Here is a 16,998-nt window from a genome sequence, read left to right on the forward strand (position 1 = left end):
CCAGTGGGCTGCCGTCTCTGGGTTCACACAGAGTCGGACATGACTGAAGCGACTTAGCAGCAGCAGCAGCATGGTATTTGGTGATGTTCTAATTTCATTTTTTTTTACATGTAACTGTCCAGTTTTCACAGAACCACTTACTGAAGAGGCTGTCTTTTCTCTATTGTACATTTTTGCCTCTTTTGTCATAGATTAGGTGACCATAGGTGCCTGGGTTTATCTCTGGACTTTTTATCCTGTGCCATTAGTCTACATTTCTGTTTTTGTGCCAATACCATACTGTCTTGGTTACTGTAGCTTTGTACTATAGTTTAGAATTGGGGAGCCTAATTCCTCTGCCTCTGTGTTTCTTTTTCACGATTGCTTTGGCTGTTTTGTGTCTTTTGTGTTTCCATAAAAATTTTTCTTCTAATTCTGTGAAGAATGCCTTTAGCAATTTAATAGGGATTGCATGGAATCTATAGATTGCTTTGAGTAGTACATTCATTTTGACAGTGTTGATTCTTCAATCCAAGAACATGGTATATCTGTCCATCTGTTTGTGTCATCTCTGATTTCTTTCATTAGTGTTTTATAGTTTTCTTGAGTATAGTTCTTTTGCTTCCTTAGGTACATTTATTCCTAAATATTTTATTCTTTTTGTTGCAGTGGTGAATGGAATTGTTTCCTTAATTTCTTTTTCTGATCTTCCATTGTTATTGTATAGGAATGCAAGACATTTCTGTGCATTAATTTTGTATCCTGCAGCTTTACTAAATTCATAGATTAGTTCTAGTAGTTTTCTAGTGGCATTTTTAGGATTTTAGAATTGTCTGTGTACAGTATCATGTCATCTGCAAATAGTAACAGTTTTATTTCTAATTTTCCAGTTTATATTCCTTTTATTTCTGTTTCTTCTCTGATTGCCATGACTAGGACTCCTAAAACTATGGTGAATATGAGTGGCAAGAGTGGACATCCTTGTCTTATTCCTGATCCTAGTGGAAATGCTTTCAGTTTTCACCATTGAGAATGATGTTTACTGTGGGTTTGTCATATATGGCCTTTATTATGTTGAGGTAGATTCCCTCTGTGCCCACTTTCTGGAGAGTTTTTATCATAAATATGTGTTGAATTTTGTCAGAAGTTTTTCCTGCATCTGTTGAGAAGATTGCTTTTTTATTCTCTAATTTGTTAATATGGTGTTAACATTGATTGCTTTGTGTATATTGAAGAATCCTTGCATTCCTGGGATAGATCCCACTTGATCATGGTGTATGATCCTTTTAATGTGCTCTTGGATTCTGTCTGCTAATATTTTGTTGAGGATTTTTGTGTCTTATGTTCATCAGTGATCAGATCAGATCAGATCAGATCAGTCGCTCAGTTGTGTCCAACTCTTTGCGACCCCATGAATCGCAGCACGCCAGGCCTCCCTGTCCATCACCAACTCCCGGAGTTCACTGAGACTCACATCCATCGAGTCAGTGATGCCATCCAGCCATCTCATCCTCTGTCGTCCCCTTCTCCTCCTGCCCCCAATCCCTCCCAGCATCAGAGTCTTTTCCAATGAGTCAACTCTTCACATGAGGTGATACTGGTCTGTAATTTTCTTTTTTCATGATATCTTTGTTTGGTTTTTGGTGTCTGGCTAATGGTAGCCTCACAGAATGAATTTGAGAGTGTTCTTCCTTCTGTAATTTTTTGGAAGAGTTTGAGAAGGATTGATGTTAGCTCTTAAAATATTTGATAAAATTTACCTGTGAAGCCATCTGGTCCTGGACTGCTGTTTCTTAGAAGATTTTTAATTATAGTTTCAATTTCATTACTTGCGATTGATCTCTTCACATGTTCTAATTCTTCCTGGTTTAGTCTTGCAAAGTTGTACCTTTCCATTAATTTGCCTGTTTCTTCCAGGTTGTCCAATTTAGTGGCATATAGTTGCTTGTAGTAGTCTCTTATGATCCTTTGTATTTCTGCAGTGTCAGTTGTACTTTCTTTTTCATTTCTAATTTTATTGACTTGAGTCCTCTCCCTTTTTTTCTTGATAGTTTGGCTAAAAGTTTATCAATTTTGTTTATCTTCTCTAAGGACCAACTTTGAGTTTTATTGATCTTTGCTCTTGATTTCTTCATTTCTGTTTATTTCTGCTCTGATCATTATGATTTCTTCTACTGACTTTGAGTTTTGTCTGTTCATCTTTTTCTGCTTGCTTTAGGTGTAAGGCTAGATTGTTTATTTGAGATGTTTCTTGAAATGAGATTGAATTGCTGTAAAATTCCCTTTTATAACTGCTTTTGCTGCACCCCATAGGTTTGGGTCATTGTGTTTTTGTTGTCATTTTTTTCTATGTAGTTTTTTAATTTCCTCTTTAATTTCCTCAGTGATCTCTTAGTTATTTAATGCTGTGTGGTTTTTTTGCCATGTGTTTGTAATTTTTTTACAGGTTTTTTTTTTTTTTTTTTCCCTGTAATTGATTTCTAATCTCATAGCATTATGGAAATGATACTTGATGAAATTTCAATTTTCTTAAACTTCCTAAGGCTTGATTTGTGACCCAGTATATGATCTATGCTGGAGAATGTTCTGTGTGCACTGGAGAAAAAAAGTGTATTCTGCTGCGCTCAGGTGGAATGTCCTATAAATAGCAGTTAAATCTATCTGGTCTATGGTGTCATTTAAAGCTTGTGTTTTCTTTTTTGTTTTTTCTTTCTGGGTGATCTGTCCATGTATTTTTTGTCCACTAATGTAAGTGGGGTGTTAAAGTCCCCCACTGTTAACGTGTTATTTTCATTTTCCCCTTTTATAGCTGTTAGCATTTGCCTTATGTATTAAGGTGCTCCTATGTTTGGTGCATAAATATTTATAATTGTTGTATTTTCTTGGATTGAACCCTTGATTATTATATGGTGTGCTTCCTTATCTCTAGTAACAGTCTTTACTTTGTAAAGTCTTTTTTATCTGGTACAAGTATTGCTACTCCAGCTTTCTTCTGATTTCCATTTGCATGGTATATCTATTTCTCTCCCCTCACTTTCAGGTTGTATGTGTCCCTAGATCTGAAGTGGGTCTCTTGTATATATACAGGACTTGTTTTTGTATCCATTCAGCCAGTCTATGTGTTTTGGTTGGAGCATTTAGTTCATTTACATTTAAGATAATTATCAATATGAATGTTCCTATAGCCATTTTCTTAATTGTTTTGGGTTTGTTTTTGAGGGTCTTTTTCTTCTCTGTGTTTCCCACCTAGAGAAGATCCTTTAGCATTTATTGTACAGCTGGTTTGGTGATGCTGAATTCTCTTAGCTTTTTCTCATCTGTAAAGCTTTTGATATCTCTGTTGAACTGAATGAGAGCCTTTCCATTTGCTATCAATATCTACATTCTCAGGATGTCTGCTTTGCAAAGTGAAGTCTATTTAGTTCTCAAATAAAGATAAAAATGCATCATAAATAGTGAAAGCAAGCAACCAGTTTTACATCTGATTCTGAAGTGCAGTTACTTTGGGCAGTTACTCCTGAAGCCATGTTGAGAAATGGCATCTGTGAGTGAGAGACAAAACTGAAATATCATGTTTTCATACAATCTAGCAAGCTATGTTCTTCAGCAAATGAAGGAAACTGTGTTGTTTATATTTTGAAGTTCAGAATATCTTCTACTTAGGCTGTCCTGAAACCAACAACTTCAATTAAAATTTAATTTTCTTTTAATAGGTATCTTTTAAAATTCCAGTTGTATTATAATATTAATACTCTATTGTCTTAAAGCTGAACATTGTGAAGTGTTGTCTTATTCCCTAAATTTTAAAGAAATACATGTGAAACAATCCATTTTAAAAGCTGAAGCTGCTTTCTTTTCCAGTGGTTTAGAGGGGAGAGGATCATGGTAACATGTAGGTGGAAAGTATAATATGCTGACTGTGTGTGCATGCTGCCGCTTCTGTTGTGTATGACTCTTAGCACCACTTTGGACTGTAGCCTGCCAGGCACCTCTGTCTGTGGGATTTTCCAGGCAAGAACACTGGAGTTGGTGCCATTCCCTTCTCCAGGAGATCTTCCCAACCCAGGGATTGAACCCAGGTCTTCTGCATTGCAGACTGACTCTTTACCATCTGATATATGTTAGAATAAACATCTAATCATAACACTTCCCTATTCAGTGTATGGTCTATCTGTAAAACTACTTCTCCCCTCCCTTCTTTCTCTCTCCAAAAGTAACCTTAGGAAAATTCACTTGAGTTGCCATCTGACTTTTCAACAATCTATATTCTGTTTGGATACCCTGCTTAGATTCTGACTGACTTACAAAGATAACAGTGATGATCTGGATTGGTCTGAAAGACCAAAAGTACTGCATTGATGTTCCATTCTTAAATACGGACAACATGATGCTGGTGTTTTTTTTTTTAATTTTGACAGTTATTATCTCTTATAGTCTGTTCACTGTTTTTATGCTTCCTGTTAATGGAGATTCCTGTAATATTAGCTTACTATTTTTAGATTCTTCTCATCTCCCCTCCCTGTTGAAATAGTTTTATGTTATAGGGAGGGGTTACTAAGGAAAAAGGCTGATCCTCATAAGCTGTATGAATATAGATAAAAAGACATATTGTGGTTTATGACATCTACATGCTCACCTGGAGGGAAGGGAATTTAAGAGCAGAATAAAAAGAATGAAAATCTAAGTCAACTCAGAAACAAGATATGCCTATGTTGTAGTAAGGATTTAAGTTAGACAGTTCATTGTTATGGCCCCCAGTTGTATATATTTTATCCGAAGGCACCGTTTGGTTTAATAAAATACAGATCTGAGGTTCTTTTAACCTATCAGTTTCTTAAGACTTAATTATAAAGGTTAAATTTTCAAAGGACAAAAACATTATTCATTTGTCTGTTCACGTCTTCCAGGTTTATCTTGCAGATTATGGACTTTCCTACAGATATTGTCCCAATGGGAACCACAAACAGTATCAGGAAAATCCTAAAAAAGGCCATAATGGGACAATAGAGTTTACCAGCTTGGATGCCCACAAGGGAGTAGGTAGGTTTCTTTTTTTATTACACAATTATTAGAACAAAGTCCTAAGGCTCCATGAAATGACCTTTTCGCCTGGTCAGTTTGAAGAATGAGAACAGTGGTGAGATTTTTATCAAAAGTAGTGAATTCCTGTATGTCAACAAATACTCTTCTAACTGAGAGAAGAGATACAGACTTTTGACAAGTGAAAAAAGAATAAAAGATGTCAAGTAAGCAAAATTTGATGCTCATTTGGAGCAGCCTAAAGTACTAGTTGTTTACGTTAAACTTGAAAGTCAACAACTGAATTTTTATGCTTTAGAAACTCTTTTGGATTTGGTGCAGGTACATGTGTGAAGAATGATTCATATTTTTCATTGTGCTCTTACCAGAGATTTAGAAGATACCATCTCAACAATAAGGAAGTCTTTTCTGAAACTATGAAGTGTTAACTTGTGGAAATCTCTCCTAGTCACCTTTCATATATCTTACTTATTTAAACTCACTTTGATGGTATTGGAAACACATTTGCAGGTAAATTACATACATAGTCCTTTTATTGGATATTGATTGTACTGCCTTGCATTCCAAGGCAGACTTAATTCAACAATTCCCTAATTAGTTAAAGTCATAACCTATGTCTTGTATTCATTTACCATTAATTAAACCTTAGCTGTTTATTACACTGCAGTCCAAATCCAATAGCCGACCCAGAAAGCCATGGAAAAGGAAGTAGGAGTTCAATATTGAAAATATATGGTGCAGAGTCCCCCCTGATGGTTGCTTTGTTCACAATCAATATGGTCAATGCAACTGTACTTTCTTAGTTGCTCTGTCAGCAAGACAAAAAGTCAATTCTAATGTTATGCTAGTAAAAAAAAATGGTGACTTGAAAAACTTTGGCTTTCAAAATTGTATTATTCATAAACTTTGTTTACAAAAGTATTTTCAAATATACTAAACCACACAAATAATTTTTAAACAGCTTCAAATGGACCACATTTTCACTAAAAGGCAGTTAGATATTTGCACTTGTTAATGGCTGTTGAACTGTTACCCTAAACTGATACTTTCTAACAAGTTTTTGTTGGTGCAAACAACTGTATGTTATTGCCTTTTCTATTAAAAGGACCATTGACCATGTAATGTAGAGGGTCTTGATCATTTTCAAGGGCATTTAAAACCCACTGTAGTTTAAGGTCAGTCAGTCAGTTCAGTTGCTCAGTCGTGTCCTACTCTTTGCGACCCCATGAATCGCAGCACGCCAGGCCTCCCTGTCCATCACCAACTCCCAGAGTTCACTCAGACTCACGTCCATCGAGTCAGTGATGCCATCCAGCCATCTCATCCTCTGTCGTCCCCTTCTCCTCCTGCCCCCAATCCCTCCCAGCATCACAGTCTTTTCCAATGAGTCAACTCTTTGCATGAGGTGGCCAAAGTACTGGAGTTTCAGCTTCAGCATCATTCCTTCCAAAGAAATCCCAGGGCTGATCTCCTTCAGAATGGACTGGTTGGCCACTGAAAAAGTGGAACAAGTGTATCAGTTGTATACCTTCTTCCTTTCAGGAAGAATCATAGGTTAAATTTGGGGGGTTGGAAATTAGCTCATATAACTCCTGATCAGAGTAAGAGAAATCACTGCATTTTTTTTCAAAGATAGTTTGGTTAAAAAAGTAATGATTTCACTCAGAAATTTAATAATATTGTATTATTTTTCACCATTAACATTGTTAATGAATCAATGGCCTTTTAAAAATGATATAAATGGGACATTGGCTTTAATTAAGGGCTTCCCTGGTGACTCAGATGGTAAAAAAATCCACCTGCGGTGCAGGAGACCTGGGTTCGATCCCTGGATTGGGAAGATCCTCTGCAGAAGGGAGTGGCAACCCTCTCCAGTGTTCTTGCCTGGAAAACCCCATGGACAGAGGAGCCTGGTGGGCTGTAGTCGGTCGCAAAGATTCAGACAAGACTGAGCGATTAAGGACAAGGAATGTAAAAGTCAAATGTTCACTGATAATGTTTTGTTTTATTTTTTTAAAGTTCACAGTGAATTTTGTTCTTTACTATTGCAAGATGTATTAGTATGAAAGAATATTTAGAGACCTGAAAGTACTTTTTGATAGTAGTATAACTGGAAATTCATCGTACAGACTCTTAAGCATTGGTCCAATTACATTATTGACGATGTTAACTTATAATTGGGCCACTAAGTTCAACCAATAGCTCTAATACTGATGTGATTATATTTTGACCATTATAAATATAACTGTGATTGTGGAATGGGAAAGTGGAGTTGATGGATGTTGGTCTGATCACTGTTTGGACTGTGGTAATTCTGAAAGTCCTCCTCAGTTATTCCATAGTTTAGGTAAATATTTTCATTATGCTACCTTCACGAAAGATTTGAACAATATTTTATTCTGTAGTGTATTTAAGTTTTTTGCTCCCTAAATAATAGTACATGTTGATGAGCTGGGTAGATTTCACCATGCTAGGTCTTTGGAGAGAAGAATGAACTGAGAATAGTAATAGAAAGATATTACCTCTTTGGGAAGGCTACTCAGGTTGGAACCTCCACTACCTATTTTTGGGATTTGCTGAAAAGTTATAACCTGGAGTGAATATTCATTTTTACCACAGGTTTAAAAAGATTTCTATAAAAATTAGATTCCCTTAATGCATTAAAAATAGAGTATACAGTAAAGTTCTCACCATATCTGTATTTACATATAGATATACATATATATGCATATGCCTTCACATATATGTATACACACATATATACTTCCACACATAGATGCATAGATGTGCATGTACACACATTTGCTGAAATTTTAACATGCAATTTAGTATGAAAACTGAAAGGTTTGATATCCTCAAATATTTGAATACTATTCATTCCTAATGTTTTAGATTTAATTTTCCAAAATAAAACATTTCACTTTAGGATTTTATTCAAAATGAAGTAATCATTTAGTCCTATCTAGAAACTAGTATAAACAAGGCCATAAATCCTGTAGGTAAATGTAGAAGGTCAGATTCATAAATATTAATGTGTTTACTTTCAGTATACATTATGTAGTTTAATCTCAGAAAAATCTTTTCTATACCAGTGCAGCTATGAGATCAAATAAATACTGAGACAGATAATGCAAGGGAAAACATAAAGAGCAAAACAAGTTATCACTAGGAAATAGAATCTCTAGTTGTCAGAGCATTTGTTATGTTTTAGGTTTATCTTGGCTTGATCAGGCCCTGGGAAATATCCAGCCTTCAATGTAAGACTGACTTATGGATTAGACACTTAACAGATATATTGCTAACCTGGTCAGACTGTCTGGTCTGTTACCTTTGTAGTGGTTATTCAGAAACTGAAGATAACTCTCATGTTTCTGTGGATTATTAATAGTTGGGTTTTCATAATGAATTTGTATAAGGTGCCCGTCGTCAGTTTTACATAAGCATTTTTAGTTCACCTGTGTAAAAGGAGGGTAGCTTGTATTATTATACGTAAAAATATGAATAGAGATATATAAAGGTGAATGAACAGATGGGTGAATGGATAGATAACTATTCTTGAGCTATTGTACATGTATATATCTGTATTTTTTCAAATTGTAATTATTCTTCTAAACTCAATTCTCTTATATGACCTAGAAGTGTTTTGTGAGTGGCTGAAGTGCTTCATTTAGTGTAAAATTAGAGTAATACATGTTGGGCTTATCTCATCTATTATTAATCTTTTATTCATAAAAACCAACATGTATAAACATTGACATATTTTTGGGCTTGTTGCCTGATAATTAAAGAGAATTATATCTGTGTCAAATACACTATTTTAAAATTTGTTACATTCTTAGTAATGTTAAAAAGCAATATTGGGATCAATGTGTGGTATGGATTTTTGTAGATTTTTCTGCTCACTGAGGCATGCAGTCAATACCTAATTTCTCTAGAGATATACTGCACTTAACATATTGAGCTTTTTTAAATACTTCAGACCTGTGCATTGAGTGTATAATACCTGTTTTAATTGGACATCATTGATGACCATACAATGTGATATCTAAATTGCATTTTAAATGTCCATTTGTTTATATGATATATTCAGTATCAAGGAAAGAACTATATTGCATACTTTTAAATTTTTTTGCCAATTGCTACAGTTTATGAAATCCAAGTCTTGTGTTATTTCCTGCATGGCTGCATTTCACTCTAATATGGCACTCCAACTTACAAAATATATGTGAGATAAACTGCGAATGTGTTTTCATGCTACCAAACTTGGGGAAATGACATGGTTTACACAATATTTAACTTCCAAAACAATAATTCAAAAAAGGGAACCCATTTTTCAATTATAAGATATTAAGGTAAACCTTCAAGTTACTATTGAATCTACTAGTAGTCAGAAAAACATACCGTTGATTTTTATTTTTAAGTAAATTTCACTGCTATAAATACTCCTTGGTTGATGTATAAATAAATGTTAATGAAGGCACTATTCCCTCTATGTGGTGTAACCCAATTTTGACATTTAGACAAGACTTTCAAAGTCCTGGCATAGATCTTAAACTGTTTGGTTGGGTTAAGAATACACATTGGCCAAATGTAAGATACCTTTGCTCTGTTGAATAACTTCTCCTGAGATCACACAGTAGTGTTTCATCAAAAACTAAGGCCTAGGATTTAAAAGGTACTGAAGAGATGAGAGCCCTGATTTTATTTATTTGAAATGTGACACATTGCGTTCTACTTTCCTAATATCCTAATTGCAGTAAATTAGAGCCACCTTAAAGTTCCCTAGCTCTTTATATATCTGAATTGGAAAAACTACTAAATAACATAGGTTAAAAAATAAATAAAAAATAACATAGGTTACTAGTTGGAAAAACAAGAGTAACCTTTAAATTCGTTCTGCAGATAGTCACAATTCACTTCTCAGATGAACGTCTTACTGAGATGTTTTCTGCTTTCCTATTGTCATTTCTGAATATATAAACTAGTATTTTGAGCAGTTAAACCTTGTTTGCTTAAGGCAGAAGTTTTCAGGTTCATTTTATTATTTCCTACAAAAACTTGTTTTTCCTCCTACTTTATAATGTTGCTCTATATAAGAAAAAAACTGTTGTCTATATAGAAAACATGTTAGGCAAATAATCAGATCCATTTGGGGATTAACACTGATATTTTTCTTTTTCTCCCAATTCTTTCATTCCATTTGATGAATCTCACCCAGATAAGTTTACTGCAGTTTATCTTCATAGTAAGGACCAGTTCTCCAGTATGATTTCTTTGTTGTTTCTGTTCCAGCTTGGAAGAACCATTTAACACTTTATAAATTAATGTTTTAACTAGACAGTCTTTTTCATCAGAATGAAGTAGTTTTAAACAAATAGTTTCATGAAAGGTTGGTTGCATGAAAAATTTTGTTAGTGCTGCAGCTTAGACCTCAGGATCTGCTGCTTATTTCTTCCTTGCCAGTACACCTGTCTTTGGTCAGTATATCTTTTGGTGTTTTAAGTTAAAATGCCTGCTTCAAATACTTCCCTAACTATAGAAGCAGTATATATAATGTTGTCTAAATGGTGTTAAAACTAACAAGGGAGGCAAAGTAATTGGCAGATTTGAGTGTTGGCTTTGGATTCTGAACGCTTTGGATTTCAGTGCAGAGCTCTGTGAGTTTTTGCTCTGTGATACTGAGCAAGTTGTTTAACCTCTCTGAGACTCTGTTTTCTTATTTGTCAACAAAGTTAATGATACTTACCTCATGTTATTATTAAGATGATTAAATAAGATAAAAGCAGTTAGAGTGTCTGGCACAGTAGCAGCTTCATAAATCACATGGATTGTTTTTATTTTAGTTATGTATTCTAGTGTCAGCTGTTTCTGGTATCTGCTTTCTAGGGAAATAGAATTCAAGTCCCACTCCACCTGTACATTTTTTGGGGGGTGTTTCTCTTGGCAATAATCATTTAGAAATGTTGAGCAACTGAGAACACCACCATATTAAAAAGCAAAGTAAAAATTGGATGCTAAATTATATTTAGAAAGTGACATGAGAATGTAGAAGAAAAATATTAATAACTAAATTTTCCTATATTTCCAAGCAGTAATACCATAAGTAAAAGTATGACTTTACATATAGGAAATATATATGAAAATATGCTGTTAATGATTATATTAACTATCAAGTGCACCTGATAAACTTTATGTATTATAATAAATTATACAGAAATACAAATTATACAGAAATAAAATAATCCATAACATATGTTCCAGCTTTCAAATTAAAAAATATTTTCATAGTTAGATATTGTCTTCTTCAGCTGTGATCAACTCTTGTTTTTTAATTTTCAGCATTTCGTTGTCAGATATACAGAAAATAACAGAATAATACAGTAAATATCCAAATGTTCGATTCCTAGATTCAACAGATATTATATTATCTGTCTTTTGTTTAAAGTACATCTACATTAAATTTAGATATATGATCAATTTACTGTGTTAATTACATACCCACTCATAGATGCTAATATTGTCATCCAAAATATTTTAATTAATTTAACCAGTGTTAAAAATGCTCTTCTGTATGTAGTAGATGGAGAGATGACATAGTCGTTGGCACGATCTTAGAGTTTAGATTCTCAAATAAACACATCACACTTTGCAGTTTGTTTCCCTGAGATGGAGTTTTCAGGGAGAGGTGTGTGCTTGGAAGCATTTTTAATCCTGTCATCTCACCATTCAATGGTGGGAAAGAGTTACTCTAGAATTTTTTCTTTAACATTACGTGTATATCTGTAGAACTTAGTGGAAACAGTGGTAAAACATTTACCTAACCATAGTTATTAATGTATATATGTAGTAAAAGTAAATAAAAGTTTGAAAAATGTGATGCCATAGTTTAATTAGGTAAGACTGAACTATACTAGTGAAGTAAAGTTAATTCTCAAAGGGCTATTTCAAATGAAGACCAGTTTATGAAAGATTGGCTTCAGGAATCTAAATGACTTGTCATTACTTACAGCTTCATATCAATTAATCCCTCAGTTGGAGGGTTGGGGGAAGTGGCTGGAAATGTTCATTCTATTTTAATTCTGGTTGTTTTTCCTCAGAGGGTCTCTTGTGTGTAGCCTATATTGTCCAAACAGGTGCCAGAATATAATTTTTTGAAAATTAGAGGATGTGAATTTTTTTAAGTGGTAGTAATCAGAAATTGCCATAATGGAAAAGGGACTTGTGAACACATCTGTACAAATGGAACCATTCCATTATTAATGGGAGATTTATTACTGAAGAAATCACTGCAAAACAGCATGGTAGAGATTGTGTTTTTATTTTAATAGGGGAGCCAAGTCTTGCATTAGGACATTGTTGAAGCTGTGCAGAAAGGAAATGATACCCATGGGACTGTTGCATTCTACTCGATTGAAGGGCCTTTAATAATCCAGTACTCTAATAGCAGTTAAGATAGAGTATGTGTGAGAGCTAATCTTGTCTTCTGCTTTTATAATAGCTTATGTATGGTGACCAAAAGTAGTTATGGTGTGCTAGCAACATTGTTCTTAGTAGAGGACTTTTAAAATTAAAAACTGAGTTTACTGAGTGACTTTTCAGAGTATATTTAATGAAAGATAATAAAACAGGATACCTGTTTACAGCAGGTTTAGCAGCCATGAATTACACTTAGGAGATTTTATATCCCTACACAGGTGAACATTCAAGTCATGGTAGAAATCTAAGCCAACCTATTGTTTTATGACAATTTGGAATGGTTATAAAAATGAGTTTATTTTGTGGGACTTTGTAAATGTTTTGATCATTATTTCAGTAATTTTTTTTACATTTTGATATTTTACTAGATTTCATTGTCCTTCTTTTGAAATCAGCTACTTTAAAAACATAAAATTATCATGAAATTAGTCTGTCATTTAGTAATTTTACATAAATGATATTTACAGTGACCTCAAAGTATTCTTTTACTGTATTTTTTAATGAAAAGCCATCTTATATTAAATTCTGGAAGCCTCTATTTTGCTTTAAAATCTACTTCCCACCACCTCCACCTTCATCCTTCACGCACTCTATTGCTTTACCTTTTTTTTTTCAGGATGTTTGACCAGAATTTCACCATAGCACTGCTTATATCTAAAATCATATTCGTAAAATTCTAGATCCGTGTACCCACAAAACAGAAGGCATATTTTTCCTGTATTCTTATTTAATTGAAAAGTCTTAAGAAAGACCTGTATTTTAATACTGCACACTAGATGGCAGTTTTGTCATATTCTTCCAATTTCAAAGGCTACTAGTATGAGCGGAACAGGAAAGGCCATCAATGTTTAGTCTGCACTCGAAGGGTCTCTGCATGACCAATGCAGACCCCATGGACTTCCTGAAACATATGTTAGCAATTTAGCTGCAGACATTTATTTCTTTGTTTTACTGCTTGGCTCTTTGAGAAAGTGTTGGTGCCAGGTTATGGGTTGTCTGGATCATGTCAGAGGCCATGGAGATCAAGTTCATGTGACAGGCCAGACTAAGGAAGGATGAAGTTGGAGGAGGTGAGGAAACTGACCCTTACTTTCAACAGCAACAAGTCACTGCCTGTCTGTGGACTGGGGCCAAATGCCTGGGCGTTTAAGCTTTTCTCCAGCTGAACAAACAAAACACATCGCCCATTTGGCTTTTTCATATTTCATCAGTGGTAGTTCATTCAGTGATTTCTCTATTTCTCAAAACTTGCTTATCCCTCATCTTTCTGTCTTAATGCTTATTCCTATAGCCCTGTCCAGACGAAGTGACCTTGAGATCCTCGGCTACTGCCTGCTGCGGTGGTTATGTGGGAGACTGCCCTGGGAAAGGAGCCTGCAGGACCCTGTAGCTGTCCAGGCTGCGAAAACAAAGTACATATTTTCAAGTATTCCATCATTTACAGCACCAGGGCTGAAAGGATACGCTAAAGCAAGTTAATATCCCAGAAAAGACTGCCATTCAACTAACATGATAGCCAAAGCAAATTTCTTAAATTTGAAAAATATTTAAAAAAAACCAAACAGCTTACAGACATACACTCCATTAAGCTAACACCTGTGAAATCACATCTATTGAGTTGTAATGCAAAATATAAAGTGAAATATTTGTTACTTCACAGGGTGTTTTCCAAAGCTTAGATTCTAGGTGGTAGTATTTTCAAGGAAGAGAATTTTCAAATTATCATTGTACAAGTACATGGAGTTAGTGTGAGCTTGGTAGCTTGGTGTGATTGATATTAACTGTGCAAAGCAACAGTGTGGAGTGGGACAAACAGGACTTATTTTTTCAAGTGAGAAGAACATACTTCTTCTTAATCCTGTGTTTTGGGAGGGAGAATGTTCTGTTTCTTAAGGAAGAAATAAACAAAATTTGTATATGAGATGTTTATCCAAGAGATCATTTTGCAGCCACATAGACATTTATAATATTCCACATTCAATTTTTATCACCTAAACTCTATTAGCATGAGAAATAGGTTAGACTAAGAGCAGAGTGGTTTACTCTTTTACTGTTCTTCTCACTTTTTTCTTTGGCCTTTTGATCAGGCCTAAGAAAAAGTCAATTGCTTATAACACAGCATAGTCAATTTTTCATTACGTACCAAGATATTCTCAACAGTAGTTATGTACAGATATAATATCATGATTGGAAAAAGCTGCTGTATTTTAAATAAGACAAGTCACAACAGAAGTTTACAGAAGGGATAACTAATCCTTAGACATCAGTCTTTCAAATTCAGTGTGACATCAGTTCTTAACAGAGAGGGAAGCTAACCCGCAGATAGAGAGTAGTACAGATTGCATTTGTAAATACTGACATATATTGTAAGATATATCTCTCCACTTCAGTCTTGAGCATTCTAGTCCCTTACCCCAACTAACACGTTTGTATGTCAGCGTTATAACGATCTCGTCAGTTATTTACTGCAGTGACCGATGTGTCCATCTCAGCCTCAGGTAACTAATGCTCTTCAATACGTGAGTCAGGGTCAAAGCACAGTGATGGGCACGTGTAAGCAGTCTTGGTTTCCAATTTCTCACCTCAGTTTATCTAATTTAAATAAAATGCTTTATTAAAAAAACTAGCATATTAATTCTAATGATAATATATATGTTTTTCTTTTCACAAGACTTACAGATATTCACAGACTTACAGATATTTTTTTTGGTCTTTTATCAATATGCATGTATAGATGTGTTCATTGTAGATCTCTTTAATGAATATGCCTGCATGTATACCTTCAAATATAGAAGGTAATAGGGTATCATATAAATAATAAAACATAATACTAATAAACATAATCCCCATTTATATTTTTAGATCCCTTGCCTGTGTTAATATATTTATTTTGGCCTGATTAATAGCATAAACCGATTGACCAGTAAAGCTAGTATTATGAAGTTTATAATTAAGGCATATATATGTATATTAATAAGATATATATTCAATTATGATATAAATATATTCAAACTTCTTATATAGTACATAATCATAATTTATTCAACTTGCTGAGAAGGCATTATTTCCCAATAAGGTCAGGCTTGCATATTCAACCGTATTGTATCTCCCTTCCGTCCTTTATGTTCCTGACATCAGGTAATATTAGGTCAGTACATTTACTGTTGCAATTGTGCCTATGCCTGAGTTTGTGAATCGTTCATATAAGTAATTTTAGTTGAGTTTTTATATATTTGTGGCTGAAGCAACTTAAGAGATTTGTACTTGTTCAGTCTAAAACACTGAAAAGTCTTAGAATAATGGGTTTTGGGGGGGCTATTTCTTATTAATCTGTTTAATCTTGTGCTTTGTTGCTCAGTTCTGTGTTCAGTTCTTTGTGACCCCGCAAAGATTGTAGCCCGCCAGGCTCCTCTGTCCATGGGGATTCTCCAGGCAAGAATACTGGAGTGGGTTGCCATGCCCTGCTCCAGGGTATCTTCCCAACCCAGAGACTGAACCCAGGTCTCCCGCATTGCAGATGGATTCTTTACTGTCTGAGCCACCAGGGATAGCATAGCATAAAAAACTGCCCAGTGAAGAACAATATACATAAAAAGGAAATAATTTACCCCTTCCCAGTGGTAAATACATGAGGAAAAATATTTTGTAAATCCAGGTAAAATTTTTCCACACATCTTTTTCTTGAGATTTTTACAAAAAAACCATGTATCCCTACTTCTACATTGGCATATACAGACCTTGTATTAAAGCATTTATACTGTATTTCTATGTTTAGTTTTTAGGTGATTGATATAAAATTGATCAGTGAGATTGGAGGGATTTCCCCTGTCCACTTACCCTCTTATCCCGTACAGGTGGGTAGGAAAAAAAAGTATGGAAAGTCACACTATTAGTGACCCATCAACAAGTTTTGTTTTCTGATCAAAACAGCATGTCACAGGATTGCAAACAAAATTCGCTGTGCCTTACTCTCCTCTGTTTCAGTCTGTTGGATGAGCTCCCTGAGTCGGTACTTCAATGGGCTCCTTCCGGAAGCAGCTGCCGTAAGTCAAATGATAGCTTCTGTCTCCCCCTGTAGGATTTCCAGGTCACTGCATGTGTCACTCGTCCCTTTTTCTGCACCCAGTCCCCTTCCCACAGTGGTGGGCAGAAACCCCCCAGGGTTCCAAACAGGTGGCTAGAGAAGAGAACTTTTAGATCCTCTTTTCATTAGGACACAAGAATGCTGCAAGAACTTGCTCAGGGAGTGTTCTCAGCTTTGCTGATGGCACTGCTTTCTTTCAGATGTATGCTTGGGGAATTGTGCACAAGTTCAATGGCCTACTATATCTGGTATTTCTAGAGTGGACTTTCTGGTTTTGTTTCTCTGAAGATAAAGTTGATCTAAGGAAAGACTGCTTTCAATTAATAATTAAAAAAAGCAAACTATTAAACATTTGAATGCTGTTTAGACCTGGATTATAGTCTGACCCAGCAACCCGAAAAAAATTTTTTTTTTGGTTT

General features: G+C 34.8%; 1 protein-coding gene across 4 annotated transcripts in view; it reads left to right on the plus strand.

Moving 5' to 3' along the window:
* The window catches only part of VRK2 (VRK serine/threonine kinase 2), a 108,493-nt gene that overhangs the window by 70,278 nt on the left and 21,217 nt on the right, over nucleotides 1–16,998 (plus strand). For 3 of the 4 annotated variants that reach the window (XM_006070305.3, XM_006070302.3, XM_006070303.3), the window contains exons 8-10: nucleotides 4,887–5,019; nucleotides 13,787–13,907; nucleotides 16,480–16,538. In XM_006070305.3, coding sequence (XP_006070367.1) covers nucleotides 4,887–5,019; nucleotides 13,787–13,907; nucleotides 16,480–16,538 — 313 coding nt within the window. The remainder of the gene's footprint in view (nucleotides 1–4,886; nucleotides 5,020–13,786; nucleotides 13,908–16,479; nucleotides 16,539–16,998) is intronic. The other variant, XM_025261057.2, reaches the window with a different exon arrangement.

This window comes from Bubalus bubalis, chromosome 12 (genome assembly GCF_019923935.1).
Source record: "Bubalus bubalis isolate 160015118507 breed Murrah chromosome 12, NDDB_SH_1, whole genome shotgun sequence".
Lineage (NCBI taxonomy): Eukaryota > Metazoa > Chordata > Mammalia > Artiodactyla > Bovidae > Bubalus > Bubalus bubalis.